The sequence below is a fragment of the Micromys minutus genome (assembly GCF_963924665.1).
Source record: "Micromys minutus genome assembly, chromosome: 2".
NCBI classification, from domain to species: Eukaryota; Metazoa; Chordata; class Mammalia; order Rodentia; family Muridae; genus Micromys; species Micromys minutus.
In genome coordinates, this window is record NC_137971.1 from 29,159,930 (window position 1) to 29,184,155 (window position 24,226).

The 24,226-nt window shown below is 38.3% G+C and overlaps 1 protein-coding gene across 2 annotated transcripts in view; it reads left to right on the forward strand.

The window, feature by feature from the left end:
• The window catches only part of PRKG1 (protein kinase cGMP-dependent 1), a gene marked incomplete at its 5' end in the record, with an annotated part of 1,033,183 nt that overhangs the window by 1,004,427 nt on the left and 4,530 nt on the right, over positions 1-24,226 (forward strand). For both annotated transcript variants that reach the window (XM_080912438.1, XM_080912439.1), the window contains 7 exons: positions 1,743-1,882; positions 3,267-3,356; positions 10,151-10,292; positions 11,561-11,724; positions 13,818-13,940; positions 14,026-14,088; positions 22,142-22,208. In XM_080912438.1, coding sequence (XP_080768564.1) covers positions 1,743-1,882; positions 3,267-3,356; positions 10,151-10,292; positions 11,561-11,724; positions 13,818-13,940; positions 14,026-14,088; positions 22,142-22,208 — 789 coding nt within the window. The remainder of the gene's footprint in view (positions 1-1,742; positions 1,883-3,266; positions 3,357-10,150; positions 10,293-11,560; positions 11,725-13,817; positions 13,941-14,025; positions 14,089-22,141; positions 22,209-24,226) is intronic.

Consider the following 24,226-nt stretch of genomic DNA (forward strand, 5'->3'; position numbering starts at 1 on the left):
TAATAAACTTTGATAACACCTGCTTGTGTGTAAGTTTCAGCTTCTTTTTTTTACTAGTTTACCTGATTGGTCATATTAAATCCACTTATGCCAAGTTTACTTTTTTTAAAGCAATGTTGGATCATCCCTCCTTGATATAAACTGCCACTCAGGTTGGGAAGAGTAGTAGAAAGACCTTCAAGAGCATAGGTGGTGAGGGGTAAGTGGGTGGGTAGGGGAGCACCCTCATAGAGGCAGAGGGGAGGGCAGAAGTGTGGAGTTTACAAAGGGGAAACTGGGAAGGGGAACAACATTTGAAATGTAAATAAATAAATAAATAACAATAAAAATGCAAAGTCATCAACACAACCTCCATTAGGATCACAGTAATTCTACAAGTGCTGCTATTATCTTTGGCCAGAAATTCACTGGCCCAAGGGTCAAGACTAAGATGAGTGAGAATTAGAACCTAGACCTGTGGCTCTCAGTGCTGATCTCTTTTTCTACCCTGTACAGAAATGAAAGGTCAGTGTTATTAATAAAGAAGTCTATGTTTAAGTTGGGTATCTGAGCTTCGCGGGAATCCCCTTGTTATCTGGATAAGACTACATTTTCTCTCTTCATGGAAAGTGTAGAATTGTATTCTTGGTCTGTCCAGATTTCTCTTAGAAGTGAGTTTCCACATTTGTATGTTGTTATGAACTACAACTAAATTCATTTGTGTTATATCAATAACTCACTAAACTTATAGATGAAGAACGCAAAGGACTCAGAACTCAGGAAGGGGTGAACTATGCTCCAGCCAAGACTTTTCACGTTATCTCTCTAAAGCTTTGTTTGGGTCTGAATAATGTTGCTGGTTTGTGTTGCTGTGAGGTTCCAGTGCTGAAGAACACTCAAGGAAAGCTCCCGTGACTACTGTTAACTGGCTTCCATCAGCCCTTGCTCACCTTACTAGTCTCCTTGTTGAATCTTTTGTAAGCATGAGCACACACCTGTAGCCCACATAAGAGAAGGTATATGAGGAGTCCTGCCTCCTTCACAGGCACAGGGAGCCCTATGGACTGTATGACATGCAAGCTCACTATATTTGATTTTCAGTGGATACAACCAAGGATCAAGATTTTAAATCAAAGAAGTTTAGTGCCACTAAGTTTGATGAAGGAAGGAAAACATGGTTTTCAAAAATTCATGGGAAAAACATCATTATATATTTTAACTGAAGGCAAGGAAAAGATTGCAAAATAGAATGACTAATAGCAGTTATGGCATATGCCTCTCTCATCCCAGCAGGTACCAGGGTTAATCACTAAACTTGACTCTAGAAATGTTTGTGGATGAAGACCATGAAGAGGATAAAGTCCCAAGTGATCATATGATCACATGTTGCCACCAGCATAAGAAATTGAATTGAACAGATAATTAGACATTTTTGATAGAGACTTAGTATTATATTCAAACTAATTATATGAAATAAAATGAAACATTAAATATACTCTCTTAACAATTCCAGAGGGCACAAAATTAACTTGGGATGTAATTAGTTGAAACTCATATGATCCAGCTCAGTGAGGTTTGAGGACAGTTGTACATTGTGGATTGTAAATTCTGCCCCTCTAACAAGATATATCCTCCATGTGACTTGGGTGGTAGTTGGGACTCATTTGGGTCCTCTAGGAACCTGTTAGTTTTAGGACAATGATCAGTCAGGCCTATTAAGCCTGAAGGTTTTCACTCAGGTGTCCTTTCCATCTGTCTTTAAGGTCCAGTTGAAAAGTGAAGAATCCAAAACATTTGCAATGAAGATCCTCAAGAAACGTCACATCGTGGACACGAGGCAGCAGGAGCACATCCGCTCAGAGAAGCAGATCATGCAGGGGGCGCATTCTGACTTCATTGTGAGGTAAAGGCACATTGTCAATGAATGTGCCAGCTCCAAGTGGCAGGTCAACTCTAGCACTCTCTTTCATGGTGTCCACCTTTATTGTGTGTAATTTATGTTGTCACACACACACACACACACACACACACACACACACACGCACGCACACACACACACAGAAAGAGAGAGAGAGAGAGAGAGAGAGAGAGAGAGAGAGAGAGAGAGAGAGACAAACTTTGAGAAAATTGTTCAGTTTTCTAACAATAAAAGGCTTGACTCTATAGTTTTAAAAGAATTATATTCTCATATTCTTGAAGAATGATACTTTTCACAAAATATATATCAACTTTCATCAATTCATTTCTGCCATAGCTCTCCAAACCTTGAGAACACATGAAACAAATACCAAAATCAGACGAATTAATGTCAATTTTTTGAAGAATTTATTTCTGTGAATGTGTGGAGGATGTTGTGTTCAAGTGTACACACAACATGTTTGTGTGTGTAAGCCAGAGACTGATGCCTATGTCTTCTTCAGCCACTAAGCATCTTATTTTTGTGACATGGTCTCTCATGGAACCAGGGGCTCAGTTATTTTCTAGGCTGGCTGTCCAGTGAGCTCCAGGGCTCTGCCTGTCTTCAGCCACTGAGCACTAGGCTTATAGATGTTTTCTTTTCTTTTACAAGAAATGGCAGTGCATCTTACTACTTCTATTTCCATGTCACTAAGATGACAGTGGAGAGGTTTTCTATGCAGGAGAAACTTCTATAGTTAATTTGCCAGTAACACTCATAAAAAGTTAAAATATAAATTTAAGTAACTGTTTACAACCCATATCTATGAGAGAAGATACATACTATGAACTCATGACCACTAAGTTTTGCTCAAGGCTATGACCAAAATATCAGCCAAATGGAGAAACTCTCACATGCATACCCATTTGGACTAGTCTGCTCTAGAAACTTCTAGTCCCAGAGTTTATAAGAGTCACCGGTGAGGACACTGGCTTTCTGTGGACACGAGGGCTCTTTATTCTCATCCCAAAATACCAAGACTAGGTCAAAACTCCACAAGCTGAGCAGTTGTGTCCATAATAGGGACATTGTGGATTATCTCTTTCATCTATGGGGAAGTATTTAAGGCAATATTTTCAACCATGCAAGGGGAACATTAGAACATTTGTCCTCCAGTCTCTCTGTAACTTTGTATTGCAAATATGTGACACATGTGCTCTGTTTTTTACTATTTAGCAGTACATATATGTATTAAAACACCTTATTGTAGCATATACATACATATATGTGTGTATGCTTGTAATTAAATAGATAATTTACCATACTTAAAAATGAATGTTTTAAGAGATGATAATGTTGACACTTTTGTTTTCTTGCTTGCTTCTCACAGGCTATACAGGACATTTAAAGACAGCAAATACTTGTATATGTTGATGGAAGCCTGCCTGGGTGGAGAACTCTGGACCATTCTCAGGGATAGGTAGGAAATGTAAATCTTTTCTGCCATGTTTCTGAAAACAACATAATGATCAACAAAAAGAATCTATTGTTAGCACACATAAGATTATATTGGTACTTTACAACTGCTTATATATTCTGTTGCAAACATGAGCCATCACCACCAGCATATAGAATTTGCCATAAGATTTGTAACTAAAGGTGTAGGTTAGGTCTACCTTGCAAATGGTCAGTAGGACCGCGCATCACCCAGGCCTTGACGAGCTATGAAGTTTGCGATCAGCCAGCTCTATGCCTGGAGTTTTACACTGTACGTTTTATCTGGGTGGCTGGGAACAGCATCCTGACTGCAGTCTGGGTTACCTGTCACTTTAATTGCACTACAGGTTTTAGACAGTCACCTTGCCTACTTCTTTCTCTATCTCTTATAGCTCTGCTTTTGAATACCAACATGTCTTCACTCTGTTGTCTTTTAGAGGCTGCTGACTCTAGAGGAGAAAAGTTAATCTACTTTTTTTGGACCTTTTCACATAGACAGTTTGATTTTCTCTTCTGCCCTTTCTTGGGAGGTAAAGCCTAGAGAGAACACAGTTGTTTCTCTGAATTGTTTTTTTTTTTTTTTTCAAAAAAAAGGGCTTTCTTCATTTTTTTCACGTCATTTCTATTTTGTTGTTTTTTTAAAGACAACAATTTTATTTTCCTACAAATAGTTTTTGATCGCTCAAAAGTCATGTGTACCTCACCCCATGTTAGAAATCAAACATAAATTCTTATACTCACTAAACAAATAGTCTCCCACTGAGATACATACTCCCCAAAATATTGGACTTTTGCAAAGGGTCTACTATGTGTTCCAAGCTGCCTTTTGATCCCTGTTCCTCTTCCTCCAGGGTACTGGAATGGTAGGTACGTGCCGTCATCTTTTCACTTTTAGAAAACACATCTTTATAAAACAAATTATTTTCTTATTCGCGCCAGCCTTGCCTTCAAGTTCTTCTTGGCTTGATAGCCACCTCTCCCAAATTTAAGTAGAGATCGCTCTGAGGTTCCTGTGCATCCTCTGAGTTTTAAATACTTGGGTTTTTTGTTTTTGTTTTTGTTTGTTTGTTTGTTTGTTTTTTAGATAGCCCAGGTTAGAACAGGGCTTTACAAACTCTTGACTTAAGTTCTTCTTAATGCTTTCTATCTTTGGCTCTTCATGCAGCCTATTCATTCAGGCCTTTGGTCCCAGTGGCCTTACTCAGATATATGTATTATATTAAACGTTAAATAGATCACTTGCCACTGTGCTATAGTTTAATATACTAGTACTTTACTTTGCTTGATGCATGAACTACAGGTTAAAAATGAAGCATACAAAGAACTCCTGTGGTTGATCCAGGATCAGGCCAACATCTGTACTAAGCTACCATATACTGCATATTACTGTATTGTTTTAGTTAATAATTGAGGCATGGTTTTATGACAGTCATGGTGATAGCAGCCCTGGATATACTCTGATAAATAAGATAGATTTGGCCCCACTGCTCAGAACTTGCTGGTGTTTTTGATCAGTAATTTAGCACCTAACATTCTTCATGTTGTTCTACATTTTCAATTTGCTACTGTGTGTGAAAACTTTTCTCTGTTTTGTTGTTGTTGTTCATTAAAACAGGAGGTTTGTAGGTAGAATTAAACAGGAAAACATAAACTGTGCAGAAGAGGGGCCAACTATGCTCTCATAGTACCATAAAATTGGTATTAAGTTCCTTCATTAGAACAATAATCTTAACAACAGCACTAGAACTCAGCCTGCAGTCGTAAGATGTGTCTGCTCTTCAGTTTTCAGATGAACTTTGTAAGGAAATAGCACCTCATGCTTTTTTTTCTCACGCCACTTGAGATTACAGTTTAGCTGGTCACGTGTGACAGACTGGGTTTCTGAGTAAGCTACGCACTGACTCAGCAGGAAAACAAAGGGTGATTGAATTCAGTTCCCTTGGGAGAATTGGATGGACACTAACAGTGCAGGTTCACTCCTCTATCTCCAGGATCTGCGTTCTAATCCTCCCTTTTTCCTCCCCTGGGTCATCCTTGAGTTCTGAGTACATGGTTGTTATGTACTCCTGGGGAACTTGATATGCCTGGCCGGGCTTAATCTAGAAAGACAAAGGCTTCTTAGTTCAATATATTCCAAAAATGTGAAGCCCCACATTAAAAATTATGCAACCATTAAATGGAAAATTATTTTAAATGTATAGACTTGGACCATTTCCCTCACTCACCCTCCTTCTTATGTGTACATATATAATCTTATATATAATCTCACTATTTTTATTTTATATATATATATACATAATTTTACCTTCTCTATAAAATGCTGAGAGCCAAATCTGTTATCTCATTCCTCTAACCCCAGCTACTTCAGAGGCCAAGGGGAGAATTCTAAAGTTCAAGGTTACTCTATGCAATCTTAAGGAGACCTCGCCTTAAATATTAAAACAATAAAAAGTAGCTTTGGATATAGCTTAGTGGAGGAGCACTTGCATAGCAAATCAAGATTTCTGATTTCAAATCTCATGATGAAAAAAATATAATGAGCAAACAAACAGAAAAGAACTTGGTCAGTTTGTCACTTGTCCTCTTGTGTCCAAGGAAAGCAGAGGTAAAGAGAACCCTACACTGCTAGTATAGGAGATGTGCATATGAGACTTGTTGGAAAGCAGGCAAGTGTGACATCATTCTTTATGGACAGGAGCCTTGACTTTAGCACAGGAAGACGTCCCTGAGACTAATTTGGGCATCATTTTCCTTTAACTGTTGGCTGTGGTGACCGTCTCCTGCCTCTTCAGTTGTTTTTATAAGGACAGAAAAGGAACACAAAGCAATGCTGTTGCTGCTGCTGCTGCTGCTGCTGCTGCTGCTGCTGCTGTTAGTGAGAATAAAACACTGAGGAAACAATTCCATGTTTAGGAATAGGGATAAGGACCCAAGTTGAGACCTCCAGGACCCCCATAAACAGCTAGCCATGGCCATATGTGCCTGAAACCCCAGTGCTTTGGTGAAGCAGGAGTAACAGGATCAGTGGGGCTTCCTAGACATCTGCCTCCCTCGGTCCAATTTCAGAGAGAGACCCCATCTCAGAAAATAGAGTAGAGTAACAGAGCAGGACACACAACTTCTGCATGCACATAAGTGCGTATACATCAAGGCACACACATGTACATATGCCATATACATACACTACATGTGTGCACGCACATAAACACATACAGACAGATACAGAGACAGAGAAAGAGAGACAAAGAGACAGAGACAGAGAGAGAAGGGAGAATTAAGTCGATGCTACATGCAGGCAAGATTTCAGGACGATTAAACAGACCTGAGCTAAACGCTGGATATTGTTTAGTCTCACATTCCCCAGGTTTATTCTTTAGTATCTACCACAATTTATCATCTCGTTCGTGGTATTTTTTCTTCCAAAAGTTCTATTTTGTTCTTTAGGATAAGATAAGAGCAAATAGTATTTTATTCACTTTCCCTCTATCACCTAAAACATTCATTAATCCTTAAACTTTCATAAATATAATTAGCTAATGTAATAAATACTTATCAGCATTTACATATTTGGTAGAATATGACAAAAGCACACTAGCATGTTAATAGGAGATAGCACATAGCACATATATCAGTGTGAGTATTTGCTGTGTATTTTAATCTAGTGAAGCTGCGTGCTATTAGTTTTTTATTTCTTTGTTCATTTTCTTCCTAAATTTTGTTCTGATTAACTTAAGTATCTCAAAAGTCATGATTTTCATGTCGCACACTACCCAAATTTCATCCTATGCCTTCTTGGATAGAGTTTATGAACCTGACTATTTTGTGGTGGGTGATTATTTAATTTCTTCTCTGGTGACCTAAGAGATGGCACTGATTGAAGGTATTTCCAAGGAAATGAGTCAGTCTACCCAGTAGTCTAGCCACCTTATTTAATAATGGGTCATAACCTTGCATATTGGAATCCTCCAGATTTATGTGCTCACTAATGATTGCTGCCACTACTTAGTGATGCCTGGCCTCATCTTATAAGAGATGCTTTGTCTGTGTTACATCCTGACATCTCAAGATTCAGGTTATGGCAAGCGGAGTAAATACTGTGATTAAATTTTAATTCATATATACATGTGTATATATATATATATATATATATATACATACACACACATATATATAGATATATAGGTATATATACCTCTATCATGTTGTCGTTTCATGCAATTTAACTAAAACAACAGCTCCCAAGAAATACATGAGAGGCTGTTCCCATAATTTTCCTGGAGTGATAGTGCTGTCAAAGTACAATTTACTATTTCAAAGAGCTACATAGAATAAATGATTTCTTTCTCTGAGCAACTCTATAAAGAGCTGATAAAAATAAGCGTTCACTTCTATTTAGATCAAATTGCCTTTGCCATTACCAATTCTAATGGTAATGCTTCATTCTCCGCCACTCTGATGCTGTGTTCTGTGGCTGCTTCCAGCGCCCTTGATCAAACTTTTAATGGCGCAATGACGTGCTACTGATTCATTGTTTGCATGTGCTTATCATATTCATCTCTCAAAGTCTGAGACCAAGATTCCCTTAAACCTTTGAAATAAGTTACAAATGCACTTACATGTGGTGTATACTCAAAATACATCATTGGAAGAACTAGAAACCAACCTTCTAGAACCTTCTAAAGTCCCAAATGGCTCAGAACCAGCATAGGTACCTATGAAGAAAGGCAGAAATTGATCTCTGGATTCAAACAAGCCATGCAGTGTGATTCAAACAACCCATTCATGGACTGCTTTGATTAACATTACTCTGGAATGTTTTATATTCAGGGAAACTGAAGTCATATACAACAGAAGTGTGTGCATATGCTTACTTGTTAAAGTAAAGCATATGTTTTCAAAGAAATGTTCTATTCTTGGTAGACAAACATGCTAAAACTTATTAAGGGCAAAGGGGAAAAGGAAAAGGATAATGCTCTGATCCCTTTCTAGTCCTCAGGATTATATGTTTTTAGATCTGACTAGTTTATCTGCTTGTTGGAGGGCAGTTATAGCCTAAGGAACACCATTTGCTCCCTGCATTGGATGTGGTTCTTTCCAGAGACTCTTTCCTGCCTCCTTTGAAACTCACAGCTGTGTTACTCAGAAATCACTGAGATGGTGATTTCTCAGTGATGAGAGTTAATGTTCTGACACTTAGAGTAGATGTCACCATTCCTAGAGTTTAACTTAATCCTGAATTATTTATAAGATTTGTGTTTAAGATACGGGCTCTCTAGAGTCCAGGCTACCTTCTTGCCTCTGCCTCCCAGGTACTGGGACTAGATTCATATGTTATCCTGCCTCCTTTATCTGTGTTTGTTTGAGTAACAGCTCAGGAGACATAAAAGGTAACTGGGTCTGTACAGCTTAATGTACTATTTCTAGATGCAAATGTCCTGAAAGGCATCTGTACTAGCCTTGGATTTGCAGATGAGTTGTGTAAATACACAGCCATTTTCCCTGCTTGGTTTGTTAGGCTTCAATCTCCAGTTTTTAAAGAGAAGTGCCATGAAAATGCTCGCAGGAATCAGGAACCTGCCTATGAGCACGCTCCTGCCCCATTGTTTACTGGGCACCACCTGAAGTTGTAGTAGCCCTGTTTCATCTCAGTTACTTCAAGAGCTGATAAAGTTCATGGTAATGTTCATAAGTCCTGAAGTCATTCAACTGAACCTCAGTACTTGAGAAAGAAGTAAGAGAACAGCGCTTGTCGTAAGTCCAGGGAGTAAACAAATACAAAGATTCTGCTCTAGAAACTAGGAATGAACTTAGAGCTATCTTTTATCATTGTTTTAATTAATAAAGTTATGTTTATATATAAACACACACATACAGATGAGACAGAGAGACGGGAGGCAGAGAAAAAAAATGCATTCTTGGTAAATGTTGGAATTTAACAGTTTCTTCCAGTGACCTTTTCTTCTAGCTGTGTTTTAGTCCATTTCTTCCCACCAATGCAAAGGCACTGGTACAGAAGGTAATACTGTCTGTCTTAATGCAGAAGACACAGAGACCTAACATGGTGGATGAGATGGCACGCCCAGTGTTGTAGCTCTATAACAAGGTTCTCTGCAAACACTGGCCTCTCTCATTATCACATTCACAAGTACCATACCTACACCGTGTAGAAAGATCCAGATATAAATGGGATAAAAATAAACATGAACCAATTCATACATTGAAGTTCATCTATGCACGCATGCTTGCCATGGAAGGTAAGCAACTGCTGTTTAATATAACTTCTCCGTTAGACTAAACACAAAGCTAAATGGTATTAGACTTGCCTAATATATGTGAAGAACAGGGTTTGATCCCAAGTAACAAAGAATGAACAATTAATTAATTAATCAAATAACCTCTCATTTGAAAAGCAAACTGTCAGTAAACTCGTGCTAATATAGGGCTCACTTTCCTGCCCACAGCTTGGGCTCTGCATTTTTTATATAGCAGTGGGTTGCTGAGAGGAAGCCACAAAATCCATGAAACTCAGTATGCTACTGATCCCTTCTTGAGCCTTCCAGGAAGTTGGATTTAACTGTCCCATTCTCAATGGCAAAGAATTCCTTGGCTTGATTCTCAGATGCTTTAAAAAACCTAATGGAATGGAAATCACGTAATATGGATCCCGTTAGACACTGGTCTCTGAGCCAGTTTTGGTGTAGAAATAGAATAAACTCACATACACATGAATTCCTGGAGAATAAATCTCTCAGTGCTTGTCCTATTTTCCATTTTCAGGGGTTCATTTGAAGATTCGACAACCAGATTTTACACAGCATGTGTGGTAGAAGCATTTGCCTATCTGCATTCCAAAGGAATCATTTACAGGGACCTCAAGCCAGAAAATCTCATCCTAGATCATCGAGGTTATGCAAAACTGGTCAGTGTGTCTCACACATGGATTGTGTCCTGAGGTTGAAAAGTTCTCGTGTTTGTTTGCTAATAGAAAACTCTATTTTCCATTCCAATGTTATAAATTCTTAAAAGCAGAGTTAGCATTGGAGTTTTTTAATTAAAACATATTTCAAATTATGTACAGTATTATGAAAAATTAAATTGGTGAGGTTTGAATTAATAATAACCGCACAAAATGTATGTTCTAAAAAGTGTTAGAAAATGCCCTTGTTGGCATATATTCATAGACCTGAAAACATGCAGGTACATATATATATACACACATATATATATGTATGTGTATATATATATATATATATATATATATATATATATATATATATATATATATATATATATATCCTGTATTTTTAAATGGCTTCCTGCTGTCCAAATGCAATGGAAATTAGTACTATATATAATACCATGAACATTTTTGTATTCTGTATTTAAGAATCATGCTCATGAGAATGAGTTCTGAGGTAACATTATCTAGGCTATGGTAACAATAACGGAACCACCGACTGGCTAAGAGTTCTAAAGAGCTACTGTATAAGCAAAGTTCTTTCATTTACAAACACTCAACTTCTAAGAGCTCTAGATATATTGGTGCTTGTTTCTAGTTGTAAACTTTTGGAATTGTTACCCACACGTGGATTTTAGATACATCCAAATCAATGGCATGTAACTGTTTGCATCTAAACCAAATCACTTCACAAAAGGGAGGGCTTCTGTGTTTGCAGCTCCTTGGAAATGTTCCACAGAAAGAAGACAAATTTTGTTGTGTCTGCTTGTTTACCAGGAGGGCAGGTCTCTCTCTACACGTGTCGCTCAGCTCCTTCTAAAGCCAACCACCTTCTTGTATATTCAACACTAGAGCTGTGATTGGCATAGCATTCAAAAGAACTCACGTATATTCTGTGAAAACTTTTATGATGACCCGCCTAGACCTTTGGTTTTTAAAAAAGAAATTCTACAACCACTATTGGCAAAGAAAGTAGGAAAAATAAACAATGTTTAAGACACTGGCTTTTATTTAGTGATTTCAGTTTTATTTATGTTCAGGTTTCAGGTTCTCTTTGAAACTGAATTTGAACAGGGCATCTGTATCTGCAACATACATAATTCCTTTTAGAAGACAGGGCTGTAGTGAATTCTTTGTTTGTTAGTATCACCAGTGTGCTCAATGAAATTCAAATTACTCTACAACTTGATCATAAATAGCTCAAGTGTCCTGCTTTCTCTTTTCCTAAGGTTGACTTTGGCTTTGCAAAGAAAATAGGATTTGGAAAGAAAACATGGACTTTTTGTGGGACTCCAGAATACGTAGCCCCAGAGATCATTCTGAACAAAGGCCATGACATTTCGGCTGACTACTGGTCACTAGGAATCCTGATGTATGAGCTTCTGACTGGCAGGTATGGATATTTGCCGGGAACTGTGAGTAATTATAGGCCTCAGATAGCTGTGCACTCCTGGCTTTGGCACTCTGATTAGATCATCTTAGAGAACATCTCACCAAACCATGAAATTCAACTTATCTATGCAGATAATCACAAATTCAGAATGCAAGCAGCAAAGTAGGTCACAAGAGTGCAACCAACTCAATAAGTAACTTTAATCTTGCCATCATTGTCTTTGTGTGTGTGTGTGTGTGTGTGTGTGTGTAACAGAGATTAAATTTCCTTAAGATTGATTAGACTAGTCATTTATCTGAAAATACAGTATGAAACATGATAAGTATAAGAAAAAAATTAGGGGTCATATTTCCTTACAAGCGACAGTCATATACTCTTCATAAAAGAGCAGGCCTTCAAGAGACAACAGCCAAACAGGACAAAACAAGACACAATAAGACAAGGCAAGAGCCCTCATATCAAGGCTGGACAAGTCAACCTTCTGCTGTTCGGAGTCCCACAAAACTACCAAGCTAACAGCTATAACATGTACTCAGAGGACCTGGTGCAGAAGGGACGTGGGTCTGGGGGGAGGGACAGAGAGGAGATAGTAGGTAGAGTGCAGAGAGCGGAAACTGTGGTCGGGATGTATTGTATGAGAGAAGAATCTATCTCCAATACTTAAAAATTTCAGAATATGAATTTAATATTTAATGAAGATGATTTCTGATTTTCATAATAAAACTTTAATTTTGTTTTTCAAGACAGGGTTTCTCAGTGCTTATTTCTAGTTGTCCTGAGACTTACTCTATAAACCAGGCTGGACTCAAACTCACAGAGAAAAACCTGACTCTGCCTCCCAAGTGCTAGAATGAAAGTTGTGCATCACAACTGCACAGGCCCTAACAGAACACTTAAACTGATTAAAAACAGAGAAAAGGCAAATGTCCCAATGAAAGGTACTTTCAAGGATGAGATAAAGGTACTTTCAATGATAAGATAAAGGTACTTTAAATGATGAGATAATGACCATACATCCACCATAAATTTTACTAGATTCTTTTTTCCAATAAGAAAAGATAAAGCTGCCTAAACTAAATTCTTTGAATCAAAGATTGTTTTACAGAATGGGTTTTGTGGTTTTTTTTTTTTAATTATATCATCTGAAAGCTTATTATCATGTCAGGATTATCAGCTTCAATAAAATGAATTTATCATCTCTAAAAAACATAAAATAGAAAAAGCATATACAATATAATTCTGCATATGTTCACATATGCAAATAATTTCATAAAATCATGTTCATCAAATGTTGATTATTAATTTTTGGGTGCATCATATAACATTTTATTTTCTATTAAATAATATATACTCATTAATATTTTAGCAAAGACTAAACATGCATCATCTCTAAAATATATTAAAGACGTTTCTAATAAATCATTTAGTTGTCTAAAATAAACATGAATATAAAAACACAAATTAGAAAGTGCTAAATTAATCACAGAAGACACTAAGGATTTGATTTTTCATTTCTGAAGATTAACACTGGCAAGCTAACTTAAAAGAGTAAAAAGTATATTCCATTCTGACATCACATAAAGAAGGGCAAGCAAGCACTAGGAGATTGAACAGAATTACATTTGAATGGCAATTAAAGTTGCATATTACTAACCCATAATATCCTAAAATAAATAGAAAGACACAACACAATTTAGGGAAATACTGTCACACCCTAAAAGTGAGCAATATGGACACAGGGGCCTAAAATAAAATAATTCATAAGATGTATTCCCTGAAGAGGTATAAATTTTACATTTAGAGAGTAGTTTCAGAAGAAAGAACTTGCTAAGTATATGATCATTTCACCCAGTAAGGCAGTGGAAAGGCAGAAACATTCAGGAGATGGCACAATAACCAAGCATAGGAAGAAGAGAGAATGGAAGGACAGAGGGACAGCTGCAGAAGCTTCATCTACCAATGGCTTTGCCCAACAGTGGCCTGTGCTTTGTCGTAGCCAATGTAATTCCCTGCATTAAAGCTATGACTGTGATGACACTTTAAATCTCATTTAGAGAGTTAAAGTACCACCTCTTTGTCTTCCTCCCTGGCAGCCCACCTTTCTCAGGCCCAGATCCTATGAAAACCTACAATATCATACTGCGCGGGATTGACATGATAGAATTTCCAAAGAAGATTGCAAAAAATGCTGCTAATTTAATTAAAAAACTATGCAGGTAAGTGTTCAGAGTGCATCATTTTTAAGAGATCATAATGTAAAAATATTTGACTTTTTTCACATGATGATTATTTTGTTTTTAGGGACAACCCATCAGAAAGGTTAGGAAATTTGAAAAACGGAGTCAAAGATATTCAAAAACACAAGTAAGTGTTTTTTTTTTTAAATATAACTTTAGAATTCAGAATTCAGAAATCATGAGGAATTCCCCAAGGTGGAAGGTTTTAGCAATTGGGTAGAACATTCAGAGAGAATGTTGGCCTTTTAAAAATCTTTCTATGTGTATTCATAAGTTTGCTCATGAATATCCAGCAATTCACTGGCTTAGTTTCTCTCAATTAACACTAACTAGTTTTCATATGTTTTACCCCTTTGGCATAAAGGAAAAAGTATATATTGATAATTTTGAAATTTTGTTCTTTGTTGCATAATGAAAAGAAAATTGTTCACTAAAACATTTTAATTAAACACACACACACAGAGAGAGAGAGAGAGAGAGAGAGAGAGAGAGAGAGAGAGAGAGAGAGAGAGACCCAGGGGCACTGGAATGCAGGATCTAGGGCCACAGCTGTACACACTACTTACAGCAGCTGGATCTATTTTTTTTATGATATCTCTACTCAAGTTAAAGTGAGATTCTTGACTTTGCTGAGCAGAGTCCTATGTTTCAGGTCAGGCAAAGATGAAACGGGTATTATAAAAAGATTCCTATCATATGAATAGGGGTGGATACAAAGAGAGCACTCAAAAAGGATAAGGTACACCCAAGTATGAATGTGGCCTTCTCAAGACATGTGGGTGCCTTAACAGCAGCCACCTATGCAGTCTGGGTGGCTGTCAGCTTGTATCTTCAAGGATTGCTAAGAAACTTCTATTTGCACAAGAAATACCTTGGTTTGAATAGAAATCTGATAAATTAGAAATCTGAGTTGCCAAGGTTGCCATGGGAACGAAGACATCTTTTACTACACATGTGCTTCCTAGTGACACTCTTAGATAACTGTAGGCTTACAAGGAATTCAACAACTGTGGGTTTACAGCAAGGAATCGAGCCGACTACTTGCCGTTTTAACAACTGTAGAAAAGGAACTTTGTCTCTGTACAGGTGATCTTCACAGGAAATGGTTAACTGGGATGTGGTTCTTAACTCTGATCTAGCAGGAGACTTTGACAAGACTCCAGAGTGAAACATTACTTCCCGTGTTTTCTTAATTTTATTGTTCTAGCTTGTGTCCGTTTCCCTCTCTGGGTCCCTTAGTCTTAATGGTGCATAATGTCCATTCAAAGATGTATCTTCTAAAACGTCTTTACTACTGAACAGTGATGCAGACATTAAACAGCCCAGCTATCTAACGTCTCAAACTGTGATATCTAAGGATAAGAATCTGAGTTTGAACATTGAAGGAACACCATCTATGGATATTATATGAGATAGTGCGATTACCTGGGACATCAAACATATAAATGAGAAAAGTATACCAGAGATTGTTATATTTAATATCAGCAACAGGAAAGCAGTGTCTCTTTATGAGTGAGATATGTAACCATGGTGCTCGCAAACTTAAGTCAGAATCTCACCTAGAGTAGACATAACAACCAAGGCTGAGCTGTCAGATAGGGATGCACTCCACTCTAACAATGAATGACACAGGCTCTCAGAGAAGCAAGGGTTGCTATTCCTATCTTCTTTTTAAAAAAATAACCTCAAGTCTTTGAGAATTCCATCTATGTACACCATGACATATGATCACCAATCATAACCACCCTCGGGTTTCTCCTCCAGTTTCTCATGGATACCAATTCCCTGTGGATACCTTTTGACGTTCAAAGTAAGAGCCTATGGGCTGACATAAAAACCTACCCGTAGTTGTATCTTGACAATGTAGCAAAAACATAAGAACAAGTCCAAGAAGGAATCTAGTGGTAGAACAAATTTTCAAAAAATGTACTAAGGTTGAGACCACTGAGTATATTTGCTAATCGTGCCTTAAAAAACAGAAAGAAAAACACAATGCCAAGTATGTAAATTTGTAAGTAGGACTCGTCTTTGCATTGGTGAAGTTTCAGTGTTAAGATGCCTTATTTGTTTATTCTTTGAAGACAATTTTAAAGATTTTTCAGAATTTACAGGTCTAAGTACCGCATTAGGTCTGGAGAGTCTCAGGAGGGACAATTTTATTATAAAATATAACATGTGAGTTCTCTCAGTCTGTGCAGTCAGAGCTTTCTCAACCCTGAGAGTGTTAGCACACATGGGAGATACTTATATTCCTGACAGGGTTGCTTTCGGGTAAGATATCATTCTCAGAATGTGCTGACCCTTTGTAATGACTTAGGGAAAGGTGCCCCCTCAGGGAAAGGTGCTTAGTTCTGCCTCCCAGATAATTATGAAGCAAAGCATACAGGACACTGTGACTATTTGAAATGTAGACTTTGTGATCCTTTAACCCAAAGACATAAATGCTAGAACAGTTAATGCTTCTCTTCCCAAGGGGAATGAGTAATGTCCCTGAATGATTTTCTGCTGATTTGTTTGAAGCAAGAATTTCATATTTCCTTGAATTCCCCAGACATCTTGTCAGTCTGTGGCCTAAGCCTTCTCTGCTTTGGTGTAAGATGGACTTATATTTGGTTCTGGGACAGGTATATCAGAGCGATGTTTGCTTATCCACCAGCATTGCCACAGCTTCTACAGATTGTGAGTGTATTCGCTATTCTTACGCTATAGAGACCAGCTGCTAAAGTAAGCTCTAAGTCTGGGGTTGTCCTCTAGCTTTTAAGTGAGGAATCATAATGCTGCATCTTATTCTGCTACATAGAAAGTGCTTTTCTAAATTAGTAATTCTCAGGGCTGTGGCTTAGGGTCATCCTTATAAATACCACACAAGTCCAATTAGTAAGTGATCCTAAATGGCTGCCCAAGGTAAAGAGCAAAACCCTAATACTAAGAGGAATATTTAAAAATTTTACCAGTCCAGAGTTTTCTGGAACCCTTCAATGTTGACTGCAGGCTTCTGAGTGAGGAGATTTACTAGTAAGTTTTGGCCAGCTTCCCTGTCCAAAGGCAGCCATCATGGAACCTGAAAGCCCAGAATTTGGGACTAGTTTAGGCATCTGACTGTGGTCTTTTAGCACCTGTAGTACATAATTCCAGGCCCTCTGGCTTTGGAAGTTTCCCCAGAAAAGACAAGTGTTATTCCAATAGGCTGCTGTTAAGAATGACTCGTTCTGTCTGACACTTTCTTTGTCCTGCTAATCAAAACATCTGCTGCTCTGATTATGCGATTTGTGGGGAGTTTCTTTTCTGGACCTGCCTCTTTGCTGTGCTCTGTACCACCTGCATTTAATGAACATCTCTTCCCTTAGATTTGGGAATTTTTCTTCTATGACTTTATTAAAAATCTATTCTGTGTCTTTGACCTAGGTTTCTTCATCTATAGCTCTAATTTATCTTTTGTCTTTTTATAGTGTCTCAGATTTCCTGTTTTTGTTCCAGTGTGCCTCTCTCTCTCTCTCTCTCTCTCTCTCTCTCTCTCTCTCTCTCTCTCTCTATCTATCTATCTATCTATCTATCTCTATCTCTCTCTATCTCTATCTCTATCTATCTATCTATCTCTATCTCTATCTCTCTCAGTGTGTGTGTAGGGGGAGAGTGTTTAGCTTAACAGTTCTTGACTGAGAAATCTACTTCTGTTATCTTTAAGACCTGATAATATCTCTTCCACTTGATCCAGTCTGTTGCTGAGACTTTCCTGTGACTTTTTTTTAATTTCCCATTTAATTTCAGTTTCATAATATTTTTGCTTTTCTTCAGAGACTTTATTTCTTTTCTAAAATTATCTTCATGTCTTGATGTCTTTTCCTTGCTTCATTCAAGTGTCTGTGTTTTCAGTCTCCTCATTCAGGCATTTGCTCACATCCTGAGTTCCTTCAATGTATTTATAATTACTGTTTTGAAATTACCATCCTCTGTATTAGCTTAGTTACTTTTCTCAGGGACCATTACAATGGGGATGGTGATTTCTGGAAGAGATATATTGTCTGTGTGTGTGTGTGTGTGTGTGTGTGTGTGTGTGTGTGTGTGTCTCCAGTTGGACCTAGGCATCTATCTGTTGGCAGTTTTACATACAGCTATTTCATCTCACCTGTACTGAGTGGTATTTGGATGTTAGTTTGTTGCTACCCCAACTTTCTATGTTATAGACCAGCTGAAGGATTCTTGGTATTCGGTCTTGAGGACACTCTGTGTCATTGTGTGGATAGGGTTTCAGAAGTGGCCCCAGCTCAGCAAATGAGAATACAACTTGTGAATCTCTGAGGCTTGGGAGAATCTTTCTGTCAGTGCTGGAGAAGAGTGATCAGCCGGGTATGTGAACAATAAGCAGGTAGCCAAGAAATATCAGTTTAGTGGATCTACCTGGAGTTCGGGTCCCACTGTATGTTGTGTGGTAAGAGTGTGTGGATAGGGTAGTTGGTATGCATGTAGGTAGGTAGAAGATGCACTAGTGGACCTAGTAGAAAACAAAGTCACTCTGGATACAGTGGGTAGAGTGACTGGTAGGCAGGTAGGGGTGTGAAGCAGGTTTGAAGGACATACTACAAATTCCCATTTGGATTCCATAGGATGCCAAGATGGATTGATAGGGAAGGTGACTGATAGGCAGACATGGGCAGAATGGGTCTAGAGGAAGCTACATGGAAGTATGGGCTGAATTCACTTAGTGCAATAAATAGAGAAGCTGGTGGTACAGGCAGAAAAGGTCTGTGAAGACCTGACTATTGTCCCCAGCCAGATGTAGATAGATCAGAGTTCAGCTGATAGGCAGGTTAGTAGAAGGGTTCTTAGCGACCTGCCTGGAATTCCAAGTCAGCTTCCACTTAGGGAACTAGGCAGGGTGACTAATAGGCAGGCAAAGGAATAGAGTGAGTCTAGGGATCCTGTCTGGAGCTCTGGGTTATACTCCCAGCAGTGACAGGTGATGTGGCAGGTAGGGTGGCTGATAGTTGAGGATCCTCCCTCTGTTCCAGGGTAGACTTGTGCTGGGAGATACTGTAAATACGACAGTTTATAGCCAAGCTATAACTTGGTAGAGAATTCCTATTGGAAGCTCCATGTTGGACTTGATGTGGTACCAGGTGGGGAAGGGGCAGCAGAGAGGTGGGGTGGAGAGTTGCAGATAGAATTGGGATAGTAGACTGGGATTAGAGGCCCTAACTGAAGTTCCAGGTCAGACTCTATAGGAAGAGGACCATAGTGAGTATCTGGCTACTGGGACGGCAGGCTGAATTGGTGTGGGGAGCACCCCTGGAGTTGTTCATCAAATCCCAGGTGCTGTGTAGGGTGGCAGATGGGCAGTAGCTGAGAAAGCATGGGTCTGAGGGGACTTACCTGGAATCTCATGTTGTACTGCGTGCTTTGTGGGAGGTGGGGTGTAGGTAGACAGTACTGATCACAGGCTGGAAGATGGGCTGATGCATCTCTGGGATCTCCCTGTAGTCCTGGTTGTACTTCACACTGTGCCTGTGCAGAGCCATGGGTAAAGGGGCTGATAGGCATAGGGAGGGAACCTCCTGGAGGTCTAAGGCATATTCTATGCTCTGTGGCAACAATGTAGTGAATAGAGTAATTCATGGGCTCATGGGCATCAGAATGGATCCAGGGACGGACCTACTTGGAGTCCTGGGTCAGAATCTATGTGTTGTGGTTAGTTGCACAGTAGTTAGAGTGTCTGATAAGCAGGTTGAAGGCATCATGAGGACTTTGCAGAGTTACCTGTCAGATTCCACACTTGGGTCCAGGCTGAGTGGCAACTGAAAGATAAACCAACAGAATGGGTGTGAAAAAACCTGCCTTGTGTTCCAGGAAGGACTTTCTGTGGTGCCAATAGGAAGATGAACAGGTAGAATGGGTCTGGAGGACCTGGTTGGATTCCACATAGTTCGAGGCTCAAAGTAGGTAGGGAAACTGATTGGTGGGCTAGTGCAAGGGGTCGAGAAGATCTTTCCTTCTTTTTAGAATAACTTTGTTCCAATGAACACCCAAAAAGGTATCTAAAACATAGACAAAATATTTTAACTTTCTCTTACCAATAATAGTTTGTTGTGGGCTTTAAGTCCTCTGATAATAGGCACTAAGAAACAGCTGTAAAACCGCATCCATCTCTGTAATAGGTCAGCAAAGGGAACCAAAAGCAAGATAAAAATCTCTCTCTGACTTCACTGTGCATGTCTGCCTCTTTCCTTTGAGCAACCTGGATGTGTCTGCGGGAAAACATATTAGTCACTCAGGAAAGCAGAGTTAAGTCACTGTTTTAAATCCTCTGAGTCTGGGAACAGCATTTCCAAGACGGAGGCCATTATTCATGAAGGCAGCCTGTATGTACTAAGAAGAAGGAGAAATCCTCTCCTATGAGCCAGCCTATCCATTCAAGCAGTAGAGACCTCTTTGAACTATCTTGTAAAACCAGGACTGAATGATAAGTCGATTAACATCTTTACCAAGACTACCCAGCCATTCATTTTGTTCTTGTATCATTATTTCTGACCTAAGTGTTTAGTTCATGTTGGTATCCAAAAAGATGAACCCAGAGACCATTAGACCCCTCTGTTTCTGTAACATAACTACATAGATCAAACCCCTCTCTCTAATCCTTGCCATTACAGCCTCGTCAACTGGCATAATTGAGACAAATGGCCAAGCTTTGTCTGCTGGGGCTACCGGAACTGGTAGCTTTCTGTCTTAAAAAAATCCCCATTTTACTGTGAATTAAGAGGCATTGGAGCTAATTTACTCTTTCAATTTACATCAGTGTTCACTTGTCTCATAGGCTGACTTGGTATCATATAAATAATATGCAAATATCAGTTCATACATGAAGATAGAAAAAAAGACCCTTGCTGTGAAGGTCACCTGCATAGGGACAAGATTCTTTTGAGAGATGTTGCAAAGAGGAATGTTAAAATGGCAAGTAGTCATACTCAAAAGCCCTATTTCATATGGTCTTTCTCCTTCCCTTCTACCAGCCTACAGTGTTGTAGGAACCTCACTGATAAGAGGTTTGTCTAGAACCCCCCTTGTGTAAGTCCTGTGAGTTAGCCACTTTATCAGATTGCAAACCAAGGTATTGATACATGGAACCACCCTACTCACCCCAAAAAAAGGGGCAACAGGGAATAAGAGGACATGTCTTACTCCAAAACTCATATATATGGCTATAGTAATACATATACTATACCATCTCTTGAGATGATCAGACCCATGCTGAAACCTATGGTAAAAATCCTTTCCTAACAAATTCTAACTCTGCCAGACACTGGCTCATCTGAAATGATTTTCTGCAACAAGATCAAGAATCCCTTTTTCACCTCACCTTAGTAGAGGTCTCAGAAAGACCACCGCCGGCTGCTACAAGTGACAGTGTGAGACTTGTCTCTGATCTTCCATCTCCTTGGGATGTTAATTCACTGGCAAGGATGTGAAACATTTATAATGCACAGAGCTAAGCACATTATGATGTTTAATAAATCATAATACAGCAAGAACTTAGACATACAGACAATAATCGAAAATGTTTTTAAATGTTATATGGCAAATTGGTGTGTGAATTTGATAATTATACTTTAAGTGTAAACATTTTTACATGTACACTTAAGTATAACATGTTTTATAGATATAATTACAATAATAATTATAAGTATTTTAATTATTTGATATTTAATAATTATATTTATTATTTTATACCTTTAATATTGTATTATATATTTATTGTATTTGTTATATATTTCTTATTAAATAAAATATGTAATAGTTATAATAAGACATAATTATATTTAAATTTTTTTAAATGTTTTAAATATTTGAATAGTTTTTTTTCTTTTTTATATTTTGTAAAATAGGCTAATTGAAAATATTCTGAGCCATAAGTGGTATCACAGATCTGTAATGCCAACACATCAAACTGAAGGCAGGAGGATCCATCGTTCAAAATCATTAGCACCTATATCGCAAGTCTGAGGTCATCATCCTAGACTCCATGAGACCCTTTCTCAGGGGGAAAAAAACGAGCATAATTAAAGAGAAACCATTTCTATTTTCTTCAGAAGACATTTGTCTGACTGCTTTCCATGCATATCAAACATTTTACAGTGGGATTATGTAGCAGAGGTGGTGTTTTAATTGTCTTTATGTTTGCTTCCTAGGTGGTTTGAGGGCTTTAACTGGGAAGGCTTAAGAAAAGGCACCTTGACACCTCCCATAATTCCAAGTGTAAGTAGACTCTTCAGCTTATGAATGGTGGGCTCTTGATGGTACTTTTTAACCAACAAAGACTTGTTAATTTTAGAGTTTTATGATCAGATTCAGAAACAATGAAGCACCATATTAAAATGATGGCATATTCTAAAATCTAAACGTAATACCAACAAATCTAGGGCTGGTTATTATACATGCAGTTTACCTTTATCTTAAATTCCTCATTGGAATTCAAATTTGCTTTGTTCGTGAATACACATCAGCTTCTGTTATGGTACATGTTAAGTGTGCATCTGAAGCCAGAAGAGTATATAGAATTTACAGCGAGCATTTCCGGTTTCATTCATCACACCTACCCTAGCATGACTTTGAAGCCATGTGTTCTTTCCTCCTTCTGTTAATATCTGTAAGGAGGTTCTCTTTTCTTCACACAATTTATTTGGCAGGGGGTGGGGAGGCATGCTGCTAAAGAGCTACTTCACCACATGGACTGGGTACATCATGTTAGCTTAAAATAGATGTCAACCGGATGAAGTTGCTTCTTTCACCTGAACCTGCAATCTGATGTATCCCACTGCATTTAGTAAAAGGTGAAGGGAGTACTCTGTGGTTCTGTGGCTTTTGTTTATATGCTTTGACTCTCATGTTAATTCAAGAGTCTTTGTATACAGAAGCATTTTCTTTTCTTCCAAGATTTATTTCTCTGCTGATCGTTTTTTATTTGGGAAACAAAATAAAAATAATACATTCATGTCTCACAGCATAGATCCCAATTTCATTCCTGAGGCTTTATCTTCAGTGTAAGGGTAGAGTAAGAAAAACAGAAATCCCAAATATCTGATGTAGAATTTTCTCGCTGAAATCTCTCAGGGACCACTTTTCTACGTAAGAATATTCCAAGGGTTTTGGTTGATGTCCTGAAGATTGGACTTAAGCAGCTAATCTATAAGAATTGTGCTCATGTTTTGAATAAGTCTCTAAACTTCCATTATACTTAGAATCAACATATTTCTTAGAATTCTTTCATTATACTTCTTAAAACACTCATACAAATCTTAAAAAATACCTGCTTTTCTGGCTTCCCACCAGTAGATTTCCCTTTTATCCGACCATCATATTAGCCAGTTTATTATAAGCTCCAGAACATAGACCCCTTTTAGAGTCTTGGTGTGTGCTATATCTTCTTTATTAAATAGTGATTCTTGACAATTTGATTTCCCCTGGATATAAGAAGAATGCCTGTTTCCAGTTCCTCAGTTATTTGGAATTTAAAACAAAACATTCATTTTATAGGAAATGTTCAAAAATGGCCTCTGGAAGGAGAAGGATTATTCTTAAATGCCATTAAAAATTCCAACTCAGTGTCAGCTGTGGTGGTGCATGCCTTTAAATCCCATCCGCCACGCCTTTAATCCCAACACTTGGAAGGCAGAAACAGTCTGTGAGTTCAAGGCCAACCTGGTTTACATGTTGAGTTCTAGGCAAGCAGGGGCTACCCAGTGAGACCCTAATGTCAAAGAGCACCACAATTCTAGCCCAATGTAAAAAGAAAATTTGTGTGTTTGTGAGATAAAATACTACCTTTCCATAAATAGTCTGAAATTCTGGCCTTTGTAATAACATGGGTAGGAAGGGAAATCACTTTCTTAATTCAGGCACAGAAAGAAAAGATAGTACACAGTTATCCCCATATGCACGCTAAAGGCAAGTTCCCCTTACAGTGTTGAAATTAGAATGTTGCTTACCACAGGCTGCTGATAAGGATGCTGGAGGAGTGGAGAGAGGGTAACTGATCTGTAGCTGGTATGCTAATGCATCTGAGCAGGGAGAAAGAAGGCAATAAGAGGAACTTTACCTCTCAAAGCTGGAAGAAAGGATGCTCAAAGTCTTCACAAGGACAGAGTACATTTCAGGAAACATATCTTTAATCTGACCTAAATATTGTTGAATGCATACATCTATCAGGGTACCCACCAGTGTATACAGATTTTGCTTTTATGTACCTGTTTTTAAAATAAAGAACCATCCTTTTT